Raw genomic sequence first — 25,255 nt, 5'->3', positions numbered from 1 at the left:
CTTATACTGGGAATTTCAAGCAATGTTTGTTTTTGTTGTTATTTTGCTGTTTTGATTTTGTAACGGTCCGAGACGGACGTGTCGCGCATGTTTTTGAGTGTATTTAAATTTTTCGTTTGCCGCTACGTCGCCAACTTGTCAACAATCACTAAACAAAAAAACACCGCGAATCTTATAGATTCATTAAGGTTGACAACAACGAGAAAAAAGTGATATTGTTTGGTTAGCTAATTGCAACAACGAATCAGCAAAATCTGGGAAAAGGCGCACAAGAAGCAGAGACGCCGCACAGCTTCCTCCAGATTGTTGTTGTGGCGTGTTATTAGGCAAGCAAGCATCAACAACAACAACAACAACGAAAAGCAGCAAACAAACAACAACAAAAAAGAAGCTGAGACAAAAAAAACGTGAAATGCAAATTGCAAAAGCAAAACAAAACGGTTTCGCGTGTGTCTAACAAGAAATAAAAATTGCAACAACAAGCAGAATATTGCGTGTGTGCGAAAGAGAGAGATAGGTGAAAATTGCGCGCCAAAAAGGATTACACAAAAGCAGCTGAGCAACAATAACAACAACAAAAACAACAACAGCGCAAAACAAGAAATCACAACAAAATTCCAGTTATCCCATTCCTCTCGTTTCGCTTCCAGCATCTTTAACGCACACAAGCGCACAAAGGACAAGGACAAAAATATATATATGTATATAAATATATATATATATTGACAACAACAACAACAACAACGCTAGCAGAAGGTATGGAATGTTTGAATTACTTTCAAATACTCTTCAACGTATTCGGTTATAAGCAAATCATGATAACTTTTGTGGTTTATCTTAGGGGATAAATATTAATTATTGAAAATCTCTGACAAAGTCGTTACCAACCTTTGCATTAACTTTGGCCGAGAGGCCTTTTATGTCTTTCTTTCTTATAAAAAGTATTTAATAATCCATAAAAATATGATAACAAATAAATTAATTCTATTTGATTAAAACTATTTTCTTCCTATAAGAATTTGATTCGAGTTCAAATATGTAATTCCTTTCTAAAAACATATAAACCCATGTATTTGTGAGGGTATTGACATTTTCGTCCTTTTCAATTTAGATCCCATAATGACCCTCTAGATTTTCATTTTTTTCCTGCCTTCTAAAAGTCTGCAAACATTTGGCAAAGTGCAAAAGTCAAGGCTCCTATTCATGTGGCTTTGATTTGCGCCTGTTTGACCTTTGGCAAAACATCTATAGAATGAGACGGCACGAGAGAGAGAAAGAAAGAAAAAAAGAAAAAAAAAACCGATGTACAGACATAAAGTCAGTCAGTCAGTCCTTGACAGGCAATGACACAGTGCACAGTGGTTGCGAAATGCAAAAAACATACACACACACACACAATTGCAATATACAAAATTGCATGACGGAAAAGTTATTTACCTACTTATGACATTTCCCAGCTGAACAAAAGAAACGATTTCATTGTGCAATAGACGCTGAATGCATTGTATCGAAACGTCTGATATAATGAAATTTAGTCAGGTAGAAAAAACAAAGATTTGTAACCCTTATACCGGATTTTGTATTATCATAAGGGGCAAATCCTTTCCGGTTTTGGTTGGCTAATGATCTGTGAAGCTGAGCAGATGCTAGATAAAAAGAGAAGATCCTATTACATGAAGACTAACAATAAGTAGGCTTAGAGGATCTATTGCATAATTTATGGCAGAAACTAGTTCCAGAAAGATTCTTTATCATAGCTAGTTAGATTTAAGCAGAATTCTGAGAATTTATCTTGTCCTTGAAATCAACCAATAAGTTTAAGGGGGCTTCATGCAAATAATGACATAATTTTTAACTATATTACGCTTCACAATCAGAATTCTAATGAAAACCAAATATTTTGAGATCAACGAAACTAAAACGACCCACTTCCACTCCTCCTTCCACTTCCACTTCTCTTATCAAAGCCTAATATGTAAGAACCACAGTGCCAAAAGACAAATATCAAATAATCGAAGGCACTTTTAATCTTAGTTCAACGACCAATAGAGTAAAATGTGTGAAGAAATGATAAGAAACGAAAAAAAATAGATGTACATACACATATATTTTATTACATGCCCAACCCAAACCAAAGCCGATCAAAAATCAAACAAAATCAATAAAAAAATGTGTGTAATATTAAGCAATTATCATTAAAAATATAGAGACAGAGAAAGTGAGAGGGAGAGAGAGGCAGAAATATTGACAGTTTAAGGGACACTGTACTACGACCTCGCGGCGTCTGTGTGCCCGGTAATCAAACGTCTAGACAGGGACCCGTCGTCGTCGTTGGTGTTGTTGTTGCTGCTGTTGGGAGCAGCATCTTTAGGCTCCAAAAACCCCAAACCCCTCAGAAAGGCTCACAATCTCAACATATATATGTACATATTTATGTACAGAACTCACATGGTCCGTGCATAATCCCGTTTTATTGCGTCGAATGTGGGAGAAATTGTGTACAAGGACCCAAGGACCTCTTTCTGATTGCAAACCACTCAACTTGTCTCCGTCTCTCTCTAATGATGATGACGTCGCTCAAACATAATGAATATATTGCTCGTAAATTAGAAAACCATGGTTTTATTTGTCAAAATTTGAAACTTATTTGAACAGGCGCCAAGAAGAGGCAAACAAGTATATGATGGGGTCGGGTCGATTGTTGCCAGGCAAGTTTTTGTTTTGTTTCGTTGTTGTTGTTATTGTGAGTTGTTCGTGATTAGCATGGCCTTCTGTTTTTCGTTTCGTTTCCACCCACTCAACATCTGAGAAAGAAAGAGAAAGATAGAGGGAGAGAGAGTGAGTATACGAGCGAGCCCTTTTCTTCTTTCACTCGTTTTTATTCACTCAACAAATTATACTCCTCTTGACTTCTTCTCTTCTCTTTTTTTTTTTTAAATGAATAAATTTCTAATTATCCTTCCACGTGATACGAGGGGGATTTTTAATGATTGATAGTTGACTCGATTGATTTATCGTCAACACCTTTTTTTCTTCTTTTTGGTTTTAACGGTGTCGGGAAATCTTTTGGCTACCTGAAGTAATTAATCAGCTTATACAGTTATGATAAAAATTTAAAAAAATTGCAATTTTAAAACTAACATTTGCGCATTTCCGCGGTAGCTTACACGACTTCAAATGTACGTAGCTAATAATCGGAAAACTCTGCGAGCTCGAAATGTTGCCTGTACTTTTTTCAAAAGGATTATTCTGGATATATGTATCACGCGACATTCTAGTTTTCAGCTAAAGTATTAAGGTAAATACCTTGTAAAAACTTTGTAAATTAAGCCAAAATAAAAAAGAAATGCAAATAAGTAATATAAACAACGAATTTGGTAACCATTTTAGTAACAGAAGCTCTAGTGTAAAAATATATTAAAGATGGTCAATATTTTAATGAAATAAAGCTATTTTAATATGTACAAAAGGCATAATACATAGAAACTAAAATGCAATGACAATTATTTTTAACAAACAAACTATTTTTCACAATATTTCTAGCTATAAAAATTAATATTCTTGTTATTGTTGAATCATAATGCATAATAATAATATGCATAATGCATTTTTTATCAAAAGTTAACTTACTAGCTATTTTTTAGTATTTTTTCCATAAAGGTCATGTAGAAGCCACTCACATTTCCATTATCGTATTGAATATTATATAGTTAAACTACAGACATGATTTCAAAACACATTTTCACATTGTTATATTTTTGTTTATTGCGCATTTACTGAAAAAAAACTACGCTTAAACTGTTGTTTATTGTAGTTTATTTAGTTTAAAACGCCAAAATAATGCGATACATTTCCATTTGTTTTTGATGACGCCTCAAAAAACATTTCCCATTTGGATTAGATTTGCAAATACAACAAACGTTACGACACGACACAACGACAAGGTCGTCGTCGAACAATGTGCAAAATGATTTGGAGAAGGGGTAAAGAACAATCTACATAGAACAACAACAACACCAAGCACATTGTTTGTTATCAAATAAATAGACCTCTTTTCGGAGCTTTGAAGCCTATATACACACACACACACACACACACATTCACATTACACACACCCCATTGTAATATTCAGAAAAAGTCAAATTATAGTCGATCGTAATGGCCTCACGGTAGTAGATTCGTTACGCTTTCGTTATAAAAGGTTTATATCGTTAAAAAAAACTAAATTAATCTTCAGTTAGCTTAATTTAATTAAAGTCACTTAACGAAATTGTAAAGGGTTTAAAGTTCATTTAGTTTTAAGCCTAAAAAAAAATAACTTCGATGGGTTAAGAGAAGTAAAATACTTAAGATTCTATTGGGTTTCAGTTAACATTTTGATGTAAAGAAATTTCAATAAGAAATGCTTAAAACTTCTTCAAAAATCTTGTGTTTATTTAAAATTTGATTAAATTCATTAAAACGATTTAGGAGAACGAAGGTTAAGATTAAATTACCTAATTATCAGCAGGAATTTCAGTAGTACGAGTGACCAATCCACATAGTTTACTTTATTATGTCTACAAATGAAATTAACCTTATCGTCTCTTAGAATCATTTAGCCACCAAATTTTTATAATCAAGATTGTGATCAAAGAATTGGCATGTACATATGTACATATATAGAACGGAATTGGAAATCGACAAGTTTTACAATCGATTCTAAAAGTTTCCTCTTCCGGGATGGATAAATAAACTTTGTAGTTTCTGCAAAGTGTTTCTGGAATCAGTAAAAATCGAAAAAAGGGTTCAGTGTTTGCTCTTTCTGGTCCTAATTAAAATGGACCCACACAAAGTGTCCACAGAATGTTGGCAATGGGAACCTCAAAGTAAAATACTTTGTAAACTTATTAGCAAAATATTGAATAATATTAAGAAGAGGTTTATTCTCAGTGAAAATTAACAGGAGTCTGCTTGGCATTTAAGATTAGTACGTTTTTAATACCCTTGCAGAGGGTGTTCTAAAATTGTACAGATGTTTGTTATGCAGAGAAGTAGACGTCTCCGATCCTACAAAGTAGAAGAGTATATGTTATTGTTATCCTTTAATTTGTACTTTCCAGCGAAATAATGAAAATTAGGTGCTATCTAATATTTTATATTTGCTTATTGCATACTTTCGGGAGCAAGGTGCCGTGCCACATTTAAGAGAGCTTGATCCGTGTTTGGTCTGTGTGAAGAAAAGAAATTTAGTGATATTACTTTAAAAGTTCGACTTCTTATGTAAATGCAGCGTAATTTCAAGTCGTGGCTTCAAATCGAGCGTAAACTTTGTCGCCTAGTAAGAAATTCGACGACTTCTTTTGATTAGAGGGTATGACTTTTCGTTTATCGTATAAATGAATGAATGAATGAAACGTCAAGTTCGTTGCTTGTTGTATTCACATTTTTTGGCTATTGTTGAGAAAACTGGGGTAGGCATATATAATATTAGTGAGTTTGTATGTGTGTGTGTAAGAGTGGGGTTGGGTGGGAAAACGGGGGGTCGGCCATGTGGTTGATTACATATCGTCATCAGCTTTGCTGTTGTTGTTGCTGCTGCTCTTGTCGCACGACCACAAATAGCCATTTGCGTTTCGTTTCGTTTCTCTGTCCCCATATATGGTCATATTTTGTGTATTTTTATAATTCAAGTAAATCGGTTTTTGCTTTTGTGATAAGCCCGCACAGTGAGAAAGAAAAGAGAGGAGACAGCCAAACGGATTGATGATGAGCAAGTCTTTTGCCTGGCCAAAAGCGAATGCAATTTACGATTTGCCATTGCAATTCCGGCTTATGTAATTTATCATTATGGCCAACAACAACAAGAGCAACATCAAATAAAACAGCTTGCAACAAAATGAATGAAGAAAAAGAAGAAGAAGACAACAAAAACAAAAAACGCAATTGAATCGCGTTTGGAAATGAATGCCACACAGTCGCCGCCGCCACCCGTCATCATAGATTTTGAGGCAACCTGAGTAACTCAGCAAGAAAACAACAAACAAATATTTTGAAAAAAAGTGAAAACTTGTTTTATTTTTTTGCTTTCTGTTGTTATTGTTTAGCCTATGTACAAAAGTTTGTTGTTGTTTTGTTTCTTTACTTGTTTTCGTTTTTGTTTTATTTATGTCTTGCATTTGACTTTGACTTTTTAACCGCCCCGATGGAAGTCGCGTTTACTTCAGTCAGCAGTAGCAGCATCATCCACTGGTCACAGTGTGTTGAAAGTCAGTGAAAAAGGAATCAATTTTGATTCATTCAAAAGGAAAACTTTACGTAACTTAAAAACAAAGCAAAAATCATAAAAAAATTTAAAAAATGGTCCATCTTGGACTGAATTCGAATCCAAAGTCCAATTGTTCAGACAGAGTCTGGTTTAAAATGTACTTTCAACCTAAAAGTAAAACCTAAACTAAAAATAGGAAATAATATCTCAGTTAAAGTTTATATACTCTAAACAGAGCGGGATTTAGAAAATAGTCTTATCAGTAGCGATAATTGTGAATCTTGTTTGAAATAATAATTCCGTAAATTGTGTAGTCGATTTGGTTTTGTAAGGCTTCCTTCTTCTCTTAAACCGGATCTAATTCTATATAAAGACGATATATTAACATTGTTCTCCGATGTGTCAAGTTGTGTTTTTTCGTTATGCCCAATTGTGAAATTTCTCGTCTCTTTAATAAAATCTTTTAAAAGCCTTCAGTCAATAAAGACTGTTATTATCTTATCTGTTGAGCTCGTTTATTTAATACTTTTATTTATTCGAATGACTGTCAAATGTTTTAATTAAAACCAAAATAAACATTACTCTTCTATTTTTTTTTTAGCAATTTTTATAGCATCCAAAAAATATGTCTCTCTCTTAAATTCCTCACAAAAATAAATTAAGTATATGGCTTAAGTTCTTTGCAGTGAACTTCTATATAATAAAGTTCCTTCTATCTGTATATAAAACCCATAAATTTATTCTATGAAATGTATATATATTTTTCTCAATAAAATCTTATGTGTATACATTTACATAAATACAAGATATGCATGAATTGAATTAGATTTGTATGTGTTCGGGATACATTTGTTTATTGAACAAGTCTATCGATCTTCGATTGATTGAACTTAAGGGGAAGTACCCACGGTGATCTAGATAGGTCGAAGGGCATGAATTCTAGCAATACTTGACTAAACAGTCGAATGTCAAAGGTTTGCAAGAACATTATTATCCAATATTTAGCAGAAATCGATCGATTGTTTTAAAAGTTATTGGGTTACTATCGATTCTTTGCCACCACTAGCCTTGCATAAACTATTATAAATGGTTATCTGGAAGCTGTGAATTAAAAATAATTATTATTGTTTTTTGTTTATTAGTTTAGGGCAGTGAAAAATTTGAAGTTTTTGTAATCAACACGTTCTCACGTACAACCGAAATATAAAATATTTACAAATCTAAATTAGCTATAGTTTTGTGTAGGAGCACGATTAAATTGTTTTTGCTTGAAATGACGTCAAATGAGAGCTACTCGTACGATCATAATTGTTAATGCGTCAAACAGTTGGAGCTTTCTTGGACAATTTTGTACGACTGTGCCAAGAGACCCATTCGAAGTTGCCACCACCAAACAAACCAAATGTGGCTGGTGGTGCGCGGCGACTTGGCTTGGCGCTTTCGATTTTCCTTTGGCTTTTGCAACCCCGCACGCATTTGCAACACCCAATTTATGGGATAAGAGAGAGAGAGAGAGAGAGAGTGATGAAGAGGGGGGTGAGTGGAGCTTGGGGTGGTGTGGTGCGGTGGTTAGTTTTGTGGGCGCATGCGAGTAAATAAGTCATAAGTACGTGTCTATATGTGCATGTGTGTGTCTGGTGTGTGGTGCTTGCCCCGACACGGCCTCTCGGCCAAGCGTACGAAGTGCAATGACGCGAGTTGTTTCAGATACATCGACACAGTCAGAGGGCAGCCTACATATAGATGTACACATATATCCCATTATGTATGTACGTTTCATAGGCTCTGTCTCTCTCACTCACTCACTTACTCACTCTGTATGCATCTCTTTTTCGCATTGCTTCAAAATTGTTTTATTGGATTTTCGACTAGCACTTGCACATTTTGATGATTTCCTGTTAACATTTTGGATATTTCAATGTAAAAAGGAACTTGTTGCATGCGATACGAATTGAGTGCCAACAATTTTTCATGTGTGTGTGTCCGCCCTTGCCATTCCAGTTGATGATATTTGATGAGTTGCATTTTATCTGGAATTTCGTAGATAGCCCGAATATGGCAAGACTCCTAGACTTTACCGTTGAGTCTTTTAAGGGTTTAAATTTTACCCAAATGAAATCTTTAAAATTTAACTACTTAGTTCCTATAAAAAGAATTTACCTATGTAAGAGACACAACCAAATCTGGCCCAACATTTTTACTAAGTCTTGGATTTTGAAGCTGTTTATGAATCTACATATATCTATAAAAAATGTCGATTTATACTTACAACTTTAAAGTGTCAAGAGTTACTTCAAATTGGAGATATTTAATAATCAACAATTATTTTTGCTTAATTTGCAATCTATTCAAAAGTAAACAAATCAGCAAATTTATTCACTTTCATTGACATTTCATAAAAAACGAATAAAATATTTTTTTATGATTTTTTTTGTGTCATTAAATTTGTTTATGTCATTTCAATCACGGAACCTACCAAAGAAAATGAAATTGATTGTCGATTTCTAATTTGGTATATTCTCATTAAATTTTATAGATATCTATTAATCTATTAATAAAGTAATTAACACGACGCCTTGTTTGGGATAACGTAATTTCTTAAATCTTTCACTTTTAAATTCTTAAAAATAGATTTGTTTGGTCATCCGAAAATTCCCGAAATTAGTCATGCCCAGATGAACTTGTTCCAAAAACAGGCTGCTACCCGAAAATACATATACATCTATATATATGTATGTATGTATGTGTATATGGAAAGAGATTAAATCAAAAATCATTCTCTTTCTCTCCTTCACGCTTTATGAGTTAATAGACATTCATTAATATGCTTATGACCAGCTATAAAAAAAAGTCATAAGACTGATTATTTAATATGCATTATGAGCACTCGTAGACAGAGATGGGAGATATTAAACTATTTCACACAAGAAACAACATTTAATCATAATGCGCCGTGTAAATGAGCAGCAGCATTACAACAAAACTGGCCTTGACAGACAACGACAACAACAAACAATACAACAAGCCCAAAACACACACAAACAAACAAACAACAACAACTCAAATTAGCCAATCAAATGCTTAACATGAAATGGCCAAGACAACCAGGGAAAGAAGGCCAAAATGAATGAGGGAAAGAAACGAAAAGAAAATACAAATAACATTTAACGCGCTTGCAGACAAAATAATAATTTTGCATTTTATGTAAGCTGAAATTGCAGCACTTAACCAATAAAATGGCACAGATTGCAGCAGCAGCAACAACAACAACACAAAATCGTGCGAAACAATTAAAACCGAAAAAGAAATAACAACAAAGATAACGCACTTGGCCCCTTTCACTTTAGGCCAAGTCAGTCCAATGAGTTGGCAAAACAAAAATCAACAAAACAAAACAAAAATCTACGCGAATATTTATTAAAATATTTAACCCTTAACTCAAGCATATTTAAGTCTCTAAAGTTGACAAGTCAATTAGTTATTTATAAACAAATTAATTGCATTCACAAAATTTATTGTAATGTTTCTCTTTATTGTCTTGGGGGGACTTTTATTGTGAAGAGCTTTTTAAAACCTAAATGGGAACTCATTTTCATTTCTATTTATAGTTTGGTATTTAGGTTCTTTTCGATAGTTTTTAATACCTCATTAATGTGTCAGCAGCAGCACAGCACAAAATGTGGGGGAGCACATATTATTAACTAAAGGAAATTGCTTTTCTAGTTTCGCCTACTTATATACAACAAATATTTATGCCAACTATTTTGCCCGTACGTTAAATGCACTTGTGAAAGGAGTCCCAGAACACTTCATCAATCATTCAAGTTGTGTCGTAAATACTTTTATTTATTGGCCCTAAAAGTTTTAGTCTTTGGAGTCCGCTATTAAAGAAATGCGGCAAATAACTTTTACTTTACTAAAATATATGTTAGAATGCATTTTTTAAAAGGAGCTGCTAAGTAATTGAAGCCTAGTGGCTTGAATTAAAAATTCTAAACAAAAGTATTCTAAGAGATGTGAGGAAACAATTTTGGTTAGAAAACTCATATTAGCCTAGCCCGTTTTTTAACTAATTTAAGAAACTCATTTTACTCTAGCCCATTCCTTTGTTTTTCTTGTTTCCTTAAAGAAACTTTAAACTGAAATATTCCCAACATCTGCCAAAGATATCAAAAAGCTTTGCAGTAACTTGAGAATGATATATAGGGCGAACTTCGATGGTTTTTTATGCGCTTCTTCAATCGTTGGCTCAAATTTCTCATTTCCCTAAAAGCAAACATAAATAAAATACCAACAAATTTGTTCTGTTCTGTTCATTAAGGTTTCAGTCTAAGTTCCACTCAAGAACAATGTGCTTTTTATAAGAGGGCGATCTAAATGTTTGTTTTAGATAATAATCCAACTTGTTATCTACTTTTGCCTCTGATTGCGAGTTTAATTTTTTATGGTAAAATATTTGCTTATGCGAAGCAAGAAATGGATTATACCCACTCGTATTTCATAAAATGCAAAGAACTATTCGAAAGCGATGTCAAGTGTTGTTGGTTGTGAGCCTGAGAGCTAAAGCAATTTATTTATAAAATAAGCAATCATAAAATTTCATTAAAATTGTTTTTGTTTTGCTGATAGTTTGGATTCTTCATCACGATGATGATGATGATGGCGGTGATAAGCGGGTCTTTCTTGTTGTTTTATTTTCTATTTACCCGCATAAACGTTTTTATAGAAAATTTTGCTTGATTAGCTCTTTATGGATTACGAAATTTGTTTGGTAATTTTAATGTACTGACTCCCTCTTTAAATCATTCCTAGAAAACAAAATTATCGAGGGGGGTTGTGTGAGTTTTATTTCACTAGAACTAAAGAAGTAAGAGAGAGATAGAGAGAGAGAGAAGTAATATTATCTACAAAGTCTATAATTTTTATAGTGAAAATTTAAGTTTTAGACAACTTAATCCCATGGGAGTTAAGCTCATTAAAAGGATATAAATATTTAAAAGGATATTTATCTTGAACATTAAAAATGAGCCTAAAACTATGCCACAGACTAAACATATAGTAATTATCAATCGTAACAAGAGCTTAAAGTCCTTTACAGATGTAGATTAGGATAGAATTCCAATTTATATAAAACATCTTCTTCGAAGGATAATGTTAGATTAATATGGATCATTAAAGATCAAGATAGTGGCTAAGTCTTATTGAGTTAATTCTGAATCTAAATCAGATTAACTTCTAGCAACCAAGGAAAAGTTTTATATTGGGTTTGGTGTAACTTACTGATTAGCCCTCGTACATATTTCTTGTTCCCTATGATTATAATTTTTTTTTTTCCAACATGCCAGAGAGAGAAAAAAATTGTTTATCGTCGAAATGTTTATGTTAAAAATTGTTGTGCTGAGAACCGACGCCATCGGCACCAGCACTAGCCACGCCGCGGCGTTGGCACCACATGGGAGCCTGCCTACTGCTGGCCTATGTTTTTGGTCTGCTTTGTTATATAAACAAAATTACTGAAATATTTCTAATGTTACATATATATTTTCCTGGAAGGCCTCTAGTGTGGCTGTGGTCTGCCTAAACCAACCCCTGCCCCCTATTAGAAATAGTTGCACGCGCTAAAAACAGTCAAGTTTTGATTCCATGGAAAGGTCAGTTAATTTATCCAATTTGTGATAGGATAAGGGAGGGAGGGAGAGTGGAAAAAAGGCAAATAAACCCCATCAGTTAGAGAGATACAGCAGCAGGCTATCATTGCGCAATTTCAGGGTCCGGTTTTTGTCCATTTTTCATTTCATTTTATTTACTTTTAAGAGGTTTTTGTTTTTTCTTTTTGGTCTTTCTCTCTGGTCATTGTCGCACTTGTCGAGCAACCACAAATTAAAGTTACAAAAAAACTAAAAAAAAAAAAAAAAGAAAAAAAAAAAACTGTTATTAAATGCGCGTACAAGAGACGACAAACGATGTCGACGCGGAAAATTAGTCGCTTGACTGAATGAATGGATGAATGAATGAGTGAGTGAATGACTAACTGAAGAGAAAGCCAGTAAGCCACTTATTGCAACAGCTCGGCTGACTTACATTGGGAATTGGTTTTTCTTTAAACATTTTGGACTTCCTGTGAGCACCCCCTCCCACTTGGTTGGATGAGTGACCACTCGAAGAATCAGCCAGCTAGTTACGACTCCATGACTCACCTAACAAATAGCCTTCTAATGAGCAGCAGGCCAATAAATTCTGACACGCCATTAAAATTGAAAACTTAACAGCTCATCTCCGTGCTCTGCCCCCTTGCTACCCATAACTAGACCATGTCAAATACGGGTGGGAGGCAAGAGAGAAGGCGTTTGGAGTGGGCGTTGCCCTTGCGTGTGGCAATGGCATCCCTTTCTATTATTTTTGTTTTGTTTTTTGTGAGGCCGACAAACAAGAGAAAGAGCCAATAGTAAATACAAATAAATAGTAAACATAAAAACGACTATGACTAACACGCGCCTACAATATATCCATGTATATAGAGACAACAATGTCGTCTATAAAGGTGAGTAGGGAGTGGGTCACCGCCGTTGTCGTCGTCGTCGTCGTGGTTAATAAAGGAACAATTGCCAATTAGAGAGTCGAGAATCATGACATAAGTAAGCAAAACGATAATTATTTTCCTAGAAATGGTTGGAACTAATTAGGAAATGCAACTAAATTTGTTATTTATGTAAAAAAGCTATTGACCAGAGCATAGGCTTTAATATATTAATGGACTAAAATTATGTATATTTGATTAAACTAAAAATGTAATCATTATTGAACGTAAAAAATTAGAAATAATTGTTTTATTAAAGGATGTTTTCGAATTTCCGTAAAATTGTTTAAATTTAAGGCAGTAGCTGTTGATATGTTTTAAATCTGTCTTGAAGCCTTTAAGTTAAAGGCAATAACAATTAGACAAAAAATTGCACTTAAAGGAATATAATGATCAACGACTCAATGAATCGAACGATTCGGTATGATTAATTATGCCTTTAATAACTGTTTAGTAACTTTAATCTGATGAAGTACTTACAATGTTTCTAAATTTTATTTGCAGTATTCAAGATAGTAGTTGTTACATATCAACAGATAGTTAGTTAGATAGTTTTATCAACCTTCTTTTAACTAGGTAATATTAATTTTGGTTTGAACTCTTTATTTAAAATCTGTTTTTTACTAGCACATTAACTCAATTGCTTGACGGGGTATTGAACATCATTATCAAACCCGGAAATGAAGATTTAAAAATTTTACATTTAAAGGCAATGATTGGAGGACCTTACAAATCAAATCTTGTATTTAGGCCGGCTGAAGAAGTCTTCGGATCAAGATTGTTTTAAAAGCAGCACAACAAGTTTCTTTAGAAAAGATCTTTACAAACTTAGTTTTATCAATGTTTAAATTTTAAATAATTTAAAGCTGAAATAAGACATTCTGGACTATTCATTCTGCATAAAGAAACATAGCTAAAGTTCATTACCTTTCATTACACTTATAGTACATGTACAATGGACAATTTACAAATACACTTAAAACTTTTATAAGAAGTTTGTTCAAACAGTTTGCTTAAAAGTTGCAAACAAAAGATAAGCCTAAGAAAAAGATTTTCTTTGAAACTTTATTGAAAATAGTTTGTTTGTGGGAGTCGCTTTTTACACAAAAAAAAAAAAAAAAGATTGACCAATTGATTAACATCAATGAAAACAAATGGAACAAAGAGTCGAATATTAAACAATACTTAAATTAAGCAAGATAATTTGTTTTAAAGATAAAAGATATTTTTTTTGTATCATCAAGTTATGCAAATTGATTTGAAGTTTTCAAGGTTCCCTCATGTTTTTGTTTAGTTCAATTATGTTTGCTTGTTTCTTTTCTAATGTTAACGTTTAGATTGAAGAACAAACAAAAAACTTATGCTCAAGTGAAATACACAAAATTGCTTTTAATGGGAAACACATGGCGATTGTGTTATTTATTGATCCAATAGACTAAAAAACAAAACATGGGCAAATATTTTGGCGCACACTCAACCAGCCGCCGGTGATAGATAAATAGATAAAATACCAAACACACGCACACACACACCCTCTTCTCTTTTCCTTCTCTGGAAACACTGGGCAAAACAGCTGATTAGAGGGTGACGAGCCCCAAGCCCCAAACCCACACTTAACTATGGGGGGAGACTTTTGTTATTGTTGTGTGTCGTTTTTGGTGTAGCTGCCTGTTTCTGCTATCCTGTTGAAAAATCAGGGAAATCTATTTATTGATGTTTTTCGCCCAGACCCAAAGACGATTTCGACGTCACCACCTACACCAAAACCACCCACCACCCACCACCACATGGGAATGAGAATTGGGAGGAGGGAAAGCTTTCGTCTGAAGCTTTTCTTAGTGATTTGTTGAGCTTTGCTTTTCCTATGGACTCCTGTCGACGGCAGTGCTCCTGTTTTTTGACTCCTGTTGCTCCTGCCCAATTGAAATTGGTTTGCTCTGCTGCCGTCTCCTGCTCGCCTGTTCATTTGAGGCGGAGTATTTGAGTTAGAGTTGTTGAGTTGGCGGGCTCCAAAACGCCCCCAAACAGGGTGAGTTAGTTTTTCTCTCCTCTCTCCGACTCACTCACTCATGTTTGGTTGAAGGGGTTTCCTTTTTTTTTTTTTTTTTTTTGGAGAAAATTCCTGCTCCTTGCGGCGGATGCGGCCAAGAAGTTGAATGTCTTAGACAAGCATCTTGAGAGTGTGCGCGCGCGTGTGTATATGTGTGTGCGTGTGTTGTGTGTATTGCGGAGCGGCCATTTTCTCCATGGAGCCAATTAAGACCAGGCGAACAGGAATCAACTGACGGATGATGATGCTCCGGATGAATTTTCCTCACTGGCAGCGGCAGCAGCTCCTACGCACCAACAACGCAGAGAAAAGACAGAAACAACAAAGCTAACAGCAGCAGCAGCAGCTTTGCCCCTGAAAATTTCGATGGGAAAGCATTGGCCAATGGCAAACTGTTTCCGTTAAAGCTCCCTCCCTTTCTTTTAGCCTGGATGCTGCTGGCCCCATTGTGTCCTCTCAGGTCAAGGATGCACACGTTCACCTACACACTCAGACATATGTTTGTGCATTTGCGTATAACAAAAGCTTTCACTTTCAGAGGATTTCAAGCCGAGAAAATAAATTTACAAAAAAAAAAAAAAAAAAAAAAAGCTGACTCTGCTCGTGCCTGTAAATAGTATCTAGGTCGTTCGGCTGGTTTGTTTGAGGGGGTTGCCTTGCATAAGCCGCCTCCCCACCCCTTCTCCTCACCTACTTGGCCAAATGAGGAAGCCTAAAATAGTTGCAGCAGCAACAGCAGCAGCAACAGCAACAGAAACAGCAATCGATTGTGCAGTCAGTTGCCCGTTGCATTTGGGGTCCGGTTACCATTATTTTCCACTGGCTCACACAGTTTTTTGCAGTTTCTTGTGTTGATAAGAACACGCCGCAGCCAAAGAGCTCAAAAAGCTCTCTCGCTTCAAACGAAAACGAAAGCAACTGTGTTAATAATATCATTAAATATATACATAGACAGGGTAACAGCTGATTAACTAACTTACGGACCCTTTTCAAAAGGGTTTTTTTCCAACTTGGTAGGCCATTTGAAACAAAACTGGCAAAACAATAAAATCAACGTTTAAAATTGTGTTTTTTTGTGTTATGTAAATACGTTTTGGTGTACCTCTATCTATAAATTCTCAATATTTGTGTAAAGATTTCATTTTATGTCCTGGCCTAACAATGCAGCGACCGGGCTCAAATATTTCATCAAACATCATGAGCCGTATGTCGGTCTTTGAAAGTGAGTGTTGTTTTTCTTTGAATTCCTCTTCATCTTTTTTCCAATGGGGAGGTCTTTACAATTCTGCCACAGAGACAATAGAAGTGAAATCGTTGGGGCATGACTAAAAAGACATTGAAATATCGTATGTGGAGAGATGGTGTTAAATGATGAATGAAATGCCGAATGGCATTTGCTTAAAGAAAAGCTATAAAAGTTAGGAATCTGATAAGGTCGAAAGTGTTTCAAATGTAGAAACAATTCTTTATGAGAAATTGCCAAACTCGAACTGGCAACATTGTTTACTTACTGGAATCATGCTTCAAATTGACAAAAAAACCACACTGCGAGAAAATTAACTTAGGACTTAGAAAGCAGGTTAAAAAAATCAACTTAAGTCATTTATTATCAAAATGCGTTCAATGCGTCAATGCTTATGAATTTAAAATTTTATAAAAGGTTTTTATGAAGCTCTTTTAACTAAATTAAGCTAATTGTACATACTTTTAGTGGATGTTTAAAAACAGTTTTCACATATATATTGATTACTAATAAACTTCAATTGAATTCTTAAAGAAATCTAATATTAACCGTTGCTTTTTTATCAGGTCTGTTGTGGTTTACGATTTGTTCTTGAATCCGAGAACTAAATAGAAATATTTTTGAGGTGATACACTGAATAAAAAGCCAAACTAAGTATTTGTAAGCTAATTTAATTTAGAAACGAAAAGAAAAGAATAAATCTCGTCATTTTGGTGGCTCATCTTGTAGATAAATGATGTGAAAAATCCATAAATTAATTGAAAATTATTTTCAATTATGTTTTTTTAGTTATTTTGCTACTTTTATCAGTTTAATGAACTCAAGAAAGATAATTAATAAAAGATAAGAAAAGAAGAAACTTTGTGAAATTCTTTGTGAGCATCTTTTGTGCAGTGACAATTGAAGTTAATTAAATGACGAAAGCTGTTTAAATATTTATTTCCCCATTTTTGGTGGCAACGCTCTTGGCCCTTAAAAAGATATTTTTGTTAAAAGTAAAAGCAATAATATCCACATTGATCTGAACGTTATAGTACTTGAGTTGTTTTTTGGTTCTTCATCAACAACTTTCAATTAGCTGTTATACCATCCTCTTTTTCGCTCAATACAAGGAACAAAGTTCATTTGACAAATGCGCTGAAATCAATCAATCAATATCATAAGATCCATACACACACACACAAACAAATTTTCAATATAATTCCGACAAATTATAGCCAATTCAGAAAAAAACATTTGTGAGATTTTTTTTCTTTCGGTCTTTTGTCTTCTCATGCGAGATCATTAAATGACCATGAAAATTAACCTTTAACATTTGTAAGCCTGAAGCATAATTATGAAACGTGTGTATATCTTTTACAAATATGCAAATGCCTCAAACAAGTAAAGATGTATATATACATATGTATTTTATATGGCACAATCGGAAATTGTATGCAAATCTATTTGATTAATTTGTCTTGTTCGATTTGCATTTGCATTTCTCTGGTTACAAAAAGGCTTTAGGGTCGGGGGACTTGCATCTATTCTAAAAGAGACTCATTGATTGGTTTGACAATTTAATGCCCCCAAAGGCATTAAGGCATTACGATACCATACCAAACCAAACACTCTATAGAGTGGGCCATAGTTGGGCATGCCAACAGAGAGGCCTGTTTGAATGATTACGATTACGTTTACGATTACAAGTACGAGTCTGAGTCCGACTCCGAGACGGAGCCGTTTAACAAGTTTTCACTTGCGCAATTTTTCAGTGCCTGTGTCCAGTAGTTCCAGCCTAGCCAAGTGCGCGTAGAGCCATATTAGAAAATTGTCCAACTCATGTGGGTTAATGACGTCGTTCACACATGTCTCCTCCTCGTCTTCACACAATGTGGTTAGTTTGTCTGGGCGTGAAATTAAATGAAATTAAAATGAAATAATGGCGGTGACTTTTCTAAGAGGTCGCCGCCGCCGCCTTCGGACCGAACCCAACCCAAAACCCTCATACTAATTATATGCAATTTGTTTTCACCCGAAACCAGAAGCATAAATCAAATTGGCATCATAATGCAAGCCCTTTGTGGAAGGCCTCTACATCTGTATGTGTGGAGTGTGTCTAATTTATGATATGAAAAAAAGAGAAATATATACTCGTATCAAGCGCACTGTAAGTTGTTTCTTTATGGTTACTAAATGAAAGTTGTTTGTCTTGCATTTTAAATGTATAAAGAGAAGAAAAGTTTTTCAAGCCAATGCTTGAGACATACGCACAAAAAAATAATAAATAAAAGAAGTTGATTAGAACTAAAGGCCAAGCTAGTTTAAGCTTAACAAGCCATGACATACCAACAGTACTGTTGAGTATTTGAAAAGAAAGTCAAACTTTAAAGTTATTTATCAAGATTTAACTTAACGCTGTCATGACTTGATTTCAAAAGAAAATGGGGAAAATGGATGAAAATATGTTACTAAAAAATGTAACTTTATTAAGTAATAAAACAAGCCCAAGAAGATCAATTCGATTTGGCTTACTTTTAAGTACAAAACAAAAGAATTAATTACAAAACTATTATGCAAATAAAATGATATCAATCAATCAAGTTTTTTTTAACTCTGATAACTGCAACTTGCTTTTTATATATGACTGAAACTTATAACATTCCACAACATCACTGAAACTTAACATTTTTTAGTAAGAATTTATGCAACTTATCCACATCTCTAATTGTTTATTGTTAAGAAGAAGTCTAACAAATTGCAGTTTTAGATTTTAGGACAAACTCTTGGCTGAAAATGAGAAAAATTTATCTGCATTTAAAGTTTAAGGTTGAATTCGAATACATTTGGTTGAGAAGATTAATAACTCAACTTATAACTTTTGAATGATTCTAATATTAGATTTGAAAGGTATATCAATATAATAATATTTAAATTTAAAAGTTTTTAGATTGTATTTCTAGAGTTTATCAGCAACCAAAAAGGGTGCTAAGAACATTTATAAATATGACTTAAAAAAGAACTTAAACTGACTAAAAGGAGCCCTATTTGAAATTTTAAAATGAAATCTAAAAATGCTTTTTATATTAATTTATTTAAAATGTTAGATAAATTATGAATACCAAACTTGAACAATAAAATATGAGTCTAGCTTCAACTCAGCTTTATATTATTAATAATATTGTTATTAACATGAATACTAAATGCTTGAAAAGTAAAATTACACAGGCCGACATTTTTGAGGTCATGAAAAAGTGTTTGAAGTTCAATAGGTCTCCTATAGTAATTGGGGGGTGCTGATCACGGTCCTGTACTTAGTTTTTCTCCATCACGTCAGGATTTCGAAAAAAATGCGTTCAAATTATTCAAAATGACCTAATTTGTAATATATTATTCCATGATATAGGCATAATATTGTACTAAAAACATTATTATTTTATCCTATTAATATATTAGGCTTGGTTTAACAGAAATTTACAAAATATCAAAGAGTTATTTCTTTGTTATAATGGATAATATCTTACACTCTGGATATAGTTCTATAATGAGTAAAATTTCAACCAAAAAGTATGCTATAGGGATTCCAAGTATTGTCTGCTTTTTAATTTTAAAGAATTATGGAACTCTACTGCGTGTAACATATTGTTTATTAGTTTTATGTGCAAACAAGAACTAATTTTCTTATACAGAATATTTTAAAATCTGTTAAAAAAGTAGAAAATTTTTGTTTGTACTTTCTATAGTATACTTTTGGGTGCCTATTTTCCAACCCCAGATCTCCAGATTTCACAAAATCTGGACGTGATGGACAAAAACCAAGTATGCAGTCAAAATCAGCGTACCCGAATTAGTTAGGAACATCTCTCAAGTTAACGTCAGCAAAAATCATGTCGGCCTGTGTTATCTGTAATCTTAACCTAATAAAAGAAATGCTTGATTTATTTCAAACAAATAATCATTTACTCTAGTAAAAACATATTTTAAAAACAATCTTAATATTGATTATTTTCATTGCAATAGATTTTCTTTGTGCTAACTAAATTTCCCATCCCAAATTGCAAAGGCTTTGCATTTGAAATTGAATGAATTTATCAATTTATTGGATTAAAAGTTAAAGCAAACAAATTGATGATCAATATTGAACAATTAATATTGATTGACACGTATTGAACTAACAAAATTGTGCAAATAAAAAGTGTTTGAAACAAACAATAATTCAATAAACAAAAAATAGTTAATGAAGCAATATTTAGTTATAAATATTGCTAAATTGAAGTTAGTAAAACTGAGTCTATAAGGAATTTCATAACTACTTTTATAATTTCATCCTTATAAACAATTAAATTGTGTCCCCATTAGATGCATTTTGCAGATATTTTCATTTGATAATTTTTGACACATGCAATTTGCTTCACTTTAGGTTAAAATCATTGACCCTTTTTCATTCATAAGGCATATTTCAACGGCTTAATCTGGTTTTTGTTTGTTTCTGTAAGTATGTTGTGTCCCTTATCTTTGACTATTAATCTAGTTTAGGTTCGCTTTTGGTTTTTGGCAAGCCAATTTAACTAGTTCAGTGCTCCAAAATGTGTGGCCCCAATGTGGGCTAATACATGTATGATGATGGGTGAACAAAAAGAAGTTAAAGAAAGCAAAAGAACCAAGTTAAAGCCGCCAGCCAGTTAGTTTTACAGAAAACAAAAAAAAAAAAAAAAAAAAATGTCTATAGTGGTTTGGGTTCTTTTCTTATGTGTAGTCTGTATGTGTGTATATATTTGCTTTTTTTGTTACAACAAATTGACAATGACATGAATGAGAAGAAATATTTAACCTTAATAAACGACGGCAAGAACAACAATGAACACGGCAACACAGAAGACTGACTACGCTTTTGACGGCTTTTGTCTGTGGTTCGTGTTGTGTTTGTTGGTATTTTTTATTTCTGCCTCTGTGAGCTGTGTGCCATGTGCATTGTATGCAGACTGATTTATGGAACACTTCTTGGTTGGTCGAAGGCCAAGTGCCAATTAAACTTTGCCATTGCCTGCTAACTAACTAGGAAAGATTGTTGTTTCTTTTTTGAGAAAGCTTAAAGAATGAAAGAAAAAGATTTTTATTAATCAATAATTGACCTTTTCTTCATTTCATACAGATACTGCATTGACCCATAGTTTTGCTGAGGCTGAGAACTTTAGCGGCGTAGCCATGATGTCCATGTCGAGTTCACCCCCACCTACACCCACTGGCGTACAAACGGATGCCGAGGGTCTGATATTACCCAAAAAGCTAATCAATCCATGCATGGAGAACACAGATCGCAAGGAGTTGCATCGAGAATTGAAGTTCAATGCACGCATGTAAGTCAAATGATATGAAATGAGAAAGAACTTTGAAAACTAATTAATACCCTTCTTTTTTGTAGTGGCAAATCGGTGTTGAATCAAAAATCAGAACTACAGCGAGCCTATGACAAGCAAAAGGAACGTCATGCAGCTGCCGAACATCAGCACCATTCACCGGATTCGGAAATAGTTGGTGGCATACCCAATCTTAAAGGGGAATTGGGTCGCGTGATTTTGGAGCGGGCCCAGAAACATGAGGCAGCTGCCCAGAAGCACGATGCCGAGGAGGCTGAGGACCGACAATATGTGAATCCCGAATATCTAAATGTGCGAGCCAAATTACGTGCAGCCACAGCGCATGGGCCGAATTAGGCTCGATAACCAAATTCCGTATTCGGATCGTATCTAAAAAATCTAAATTGACTTAACCAAATTGTGTTGAATTAAAATAACGTTTTCTTTTTGTCACTTGATATTACTATGCAAATTATTTTATATGTTTAATTTTTAAGAACTCTTTTGTTAATGCAAAAAAGGGAAAAGTAACCCAACTCAAATTTAGTCGTGTGCGTTGTCTGTATAAAAACAAAATAAGAAAACCGAAAATATTGTATAAAGAATTTGTTTTTAGTTTCTTAACTGAGTATATAATTAATATCGATTTATATATATATATAAATTTATCTCTTCCAATGTATAACTAAATGTAAACTAATTATAATAATTGTGTGTTAGTTTTTTAGGATTAGGATTCAGGTTGAATTGGCGTGTGTTTAGTTTGTAAGCTCTGACGAGAGACAAATTGTGCGAGAGAGAATATATAGATGCAACTATTTTAATGCTATAATTATTAAATTGACAGTTTACAGAACCTTCTATATATACTTATATGTATACACCACACATAAAAATATATCTATATACAACAAGAAATCAATTTAGTTTCTGGTATTCAATAAAAATTGAAATTGTAGCGAAAAACAAAATTTAAAACCAAACATTTGAATTGAGTTATTAATATATCGAATTTATGATACATAGATAGGTAGGTACATAGCAATGTTAGGAAACATGTAAACTGTGAGAAATTACATTTTACGCTTCTTCACTTTGCGTTTGCCCTGATGTCTAATTGAAAGGGATTGCTTTGATAATAATTTCTGAAATAATGAAAGAATTAAAAATAGTTTTTAGTTTATTTTTTGTCGTTAATTGTTTACCTTTGGTTTCAACTGCTCTTGGGCAATAATATCTTTGGTACGTTCAACTTCACTCTGAAAGAATTGCACTTGTTCCTGATAGAATAATAGATCATCTTTACACTTTTGCACAGCATTACGCATTTCTTGCAACTCATTTTCAGTTCGATCCATATCCTCATCATAGATTAATTGTAATTTTTCAATACGAATTTTGTACTCCTCAATAGTTTGGGAATAGCTTAATTGACAAGATTGCCACACATAAAGATCCTGTATGGATAGAAGCTCAAGTTGGGCTAATTCGTCGGTTATCGCCTTTAAGAAAACGAAAAGGACATTAGTAGGCAATTGTCCTCTTTTGCTTTTAGTTTAAAACTAACCTTGTAAGCCAAGTTATAAACAAAATTAGCTTGCTCCACAGCATCGTTGGCAAGATTTATGGAATAGCGTACCTCAATGGGATGCAAATCTAAGTTATACAAAGATATATGTATGAAATGGTTAAACTAATGGCCAACTCCACTCACAATCACAATCCAAACGTTTCATCTTGACAAAATGACGCCTTGTAGCAAACAGGGAATTAACTAAAGGAGTTGGTTTACATTGATAAAGTGCCAGAGTCAAGTCATCATGTTCACTTTGTAATTTCTCAAAGGGTGCCGTCAAATATTTCATAATATCATGCTGTGTATGTCTATAAGTATGTAAAGAAAGTTAATATATAAAATAGCAAGTTGAATATTTCTTCTCTTACTTTAAAAGACGTAATGAACCCTGACATGGATCGGTTTTGGTCTTGACATCGTCCTGTATGGCATCGAGTAGACGTATTATTTCGTTGATATCTACTTTTAATTTCATTTTATCCAATTCCCTTTCCGTTTGCACACGTTCTAATATATCCAAATAGACGGTGTTACGTCTTGTTTCAAACATGGCCAAATGATCGGATATTGACCAATTGAATACCTTATACATTTCATCCAATTTGCCGCAACAAACATCACCGATTATTGTGAGTTGAGCCTTTAGATGCTCAATTTGATAGCAAATACTTTGATTTCCTATATCTGATAATAAATAACGATATCTCATTAGCATCCTTTCGTTGAGATCCATGGCAAGAACTTTTGAATCAGTGGATGAAAGACTCGAATGACTTCTTATATCTGATGGCATAAATTGGGGTTCCACATCTGATAAATTTTGACTCGAAGTACTAATATTTACGATTGCTGTCGTTGATGGACGTTTAGTGGACGTAAGATCTTCGAGAGTTCCCGTGCGCTTGTTAGAGCCAAGCACCTGCCGGAGGAAGGCATCTCGACAAAGACTCTCATCGGTTTGCACTGGTAAAGGAAACAGATCTGAAGGTACAGCGTTCTTACCATGCCTGATTAGACGGCTAAAACGATGTTTTTCTTTAATGCTTTTTGAGCGAATCATAGTGTTTGTATTTGTTTTTTCTTTTTGTGTTTTGTTTGTGAACTCATGAAGTATTTAATGCTACTGACAAGAGCTATCAAAAAATTCAGTTTCGTTAAAATTTCGGTAGAAAATAAAACAAAAATTAAAAACAAAAAAAAACAACTAATTTTAACATGGAGTGCAAAAGGAATACACCTTCAACTGGAACTAATGCCAACCACGCTTCAAAGAAGGTATAAATTTAACTTGGTAAGATAAATTTGTACGAAAAACTCTTCATTCCGAACAGGTTCAACAGGTCCTGGCACGTATTATGCCACGGCAAATAGGCGATTCAGCCAATAGTACGACAAGTCTCTATCCAGGCGATTCATCGCCCACTGTTGTTCGTCAGCTGATTAATTCACCTGCCGCCACAAGATCTGAATCCTTTCTAGCCTGTGACTCTAATGCAATGCATCTTTTAATCAATTTGACCACGATTGTCAATACTCTACGAAATCTGGCTGTACGGGCTGGTCAGCTACCCTTTCGTTTTGCCAGCATGGAGGCTTTTCAACGTCTACGGATGCTCTATTTGTCGGCCAGAGAGATGAATGCATCGTTTCTAAAGGCCATCAATCGTTCACGTGTCTCGGATCCCATTTATAATGTTAGCGATATGGATGAAGGGGAGTTGACACATGTTTTGTCCTCGGAATTTATGGTACACTGGCTTACTCGCCCGATGACCGAGTGTTCCTTATTTTCTTTGGACTCCACGACCATTGAACTAGGTGCCCATTATTCCGAGCGGGACGAACGTTTGGTGAGCAACAACGTTGTGAACATGAACATGAGTTTTATCCAATGGCAATCGACTATTTGGCCTCATATTGCATCTACCATAACTGAGGCGGCTGCGCATATAGAGTCGGCAACTGCACATGTAATTAGATAATGTAGGATCCATACAGATAAAGTATTTGAATTAAACTAAAATGTTAAAGATTTAGTGACGACAAAATTCGGTTGTTTCTTTTCTATAAAAACTAACTTAACAAATGCCTTAGAAATCGCCGTCATCTTGGAACTGCATCAAAAGGCGTGGACAGATAGTCGAGGTAACTTGGGTCATTCAGAAGCTTAAATATCCTAGTCCTAACATTAACCTAAGTTAATGAAACTAATCTTATTTATTACAA

The 25,255-nt window shown here is 34.0% G+C and overlaps 2 protein-coding genes and 1 long non-coding RNA gene across 4 annotated transcripts; 2 read left to right on the top strand and 1 right to left on the bottom strand.

Moving 5' to 3' along the window:
• Window positions 1–49: 49 nt before the first annotated feature.
• Window positions 50–22,436, top strand: LOC137581560 (protein FAM107B). 2 transcript variants are annotated; one of them, XM_068295858.1, is made up of 4 exons: window positions 15,857–15,887; window positions 16,010–16,096; window positions 21,249–21,453; window positions 21,519–22,436. In XM_068295858.1, the coding sequence occupies exons 2-4, from the start codon at window positions 16,036–16,038 to the stop codon at window positions 21,808–21,810; spliced, it is 558 nt and encodes a 185-aa protein (XP_068151959.1). In that variant the 5' UTR covers window positions 15,857–15,887; window positions 16,010–16,035; the 3' UTR covers window positions 21,811–22,436. The 2 variants fall into 2 exon arrangements, with proteins under 2 accessions (XP_068151960.1, XP_068151959.1); XM_068295859.1 differs by lacking the exons at window positions 15,857–15,887; window positions 16,010–16,096 and adding an exon at window positions 50–756.
• An 8-nt stretch (window positions 22,437–22,444) lies between these two features.
• On the bottom strand, window positions 22,445–24,169 carry LOC137581558 (uncharacterized). Its single transcript, XM_068295856.1, has 5 exons — window positions 23,398–24,169; window positions 23,168–23,337; window positions 23,021–23,109; window positions 22,659–22,955; window positions 22,445–22,598 (listed from the first exon to the last, which is right to left on the bottom strand). The coding sequence occupies exons 1-5, from the start codon at window positions 24,087–24,089 to the stop codon at window positions 22,527–22,529; spliced, it is 1,320 nt and encodes a 439-aa protein (XP_068151957.1). The 5' UTR covers window positions 24,090–24,169; the 3' UTR covers window positions 22,445–22,526.
• Window positions 24,163–25,077, top strand: LOC137581562 (uncharacterized). The gene is made up of 2 exons (XR_011033185.1): window positions 24,163–24,304; window positions 24,361–25,077. It is a non-coding gene; the product is annotated as an uncharacterized lncRNA (long non-coding RNA).
• Window positions 25,078–25,255: the final 178 nt, after the last annotated feature.

The sequence above is a fragment of the Drosophila tropicalis genome, unplaced genomic scaffold, assembly GCF_018151085.1.
Source record: "Drosophila tropicalis isolate 14030-0801.00 unplaced genomic scaffold, ASM1815108v1 contig_845, whole genome shotgun sequence".
NCBI lineage: Eukaryota > Metazoa > Arthropoda > Insecta > Diptera > Drosophilidae > Drosophila > Drosophila tropicalis.
The sequence above is the reverse complement of the archived record's forward strand: the minus strand, read 5'-3'. Positions and strand labels throughout refer to the sequence as shown.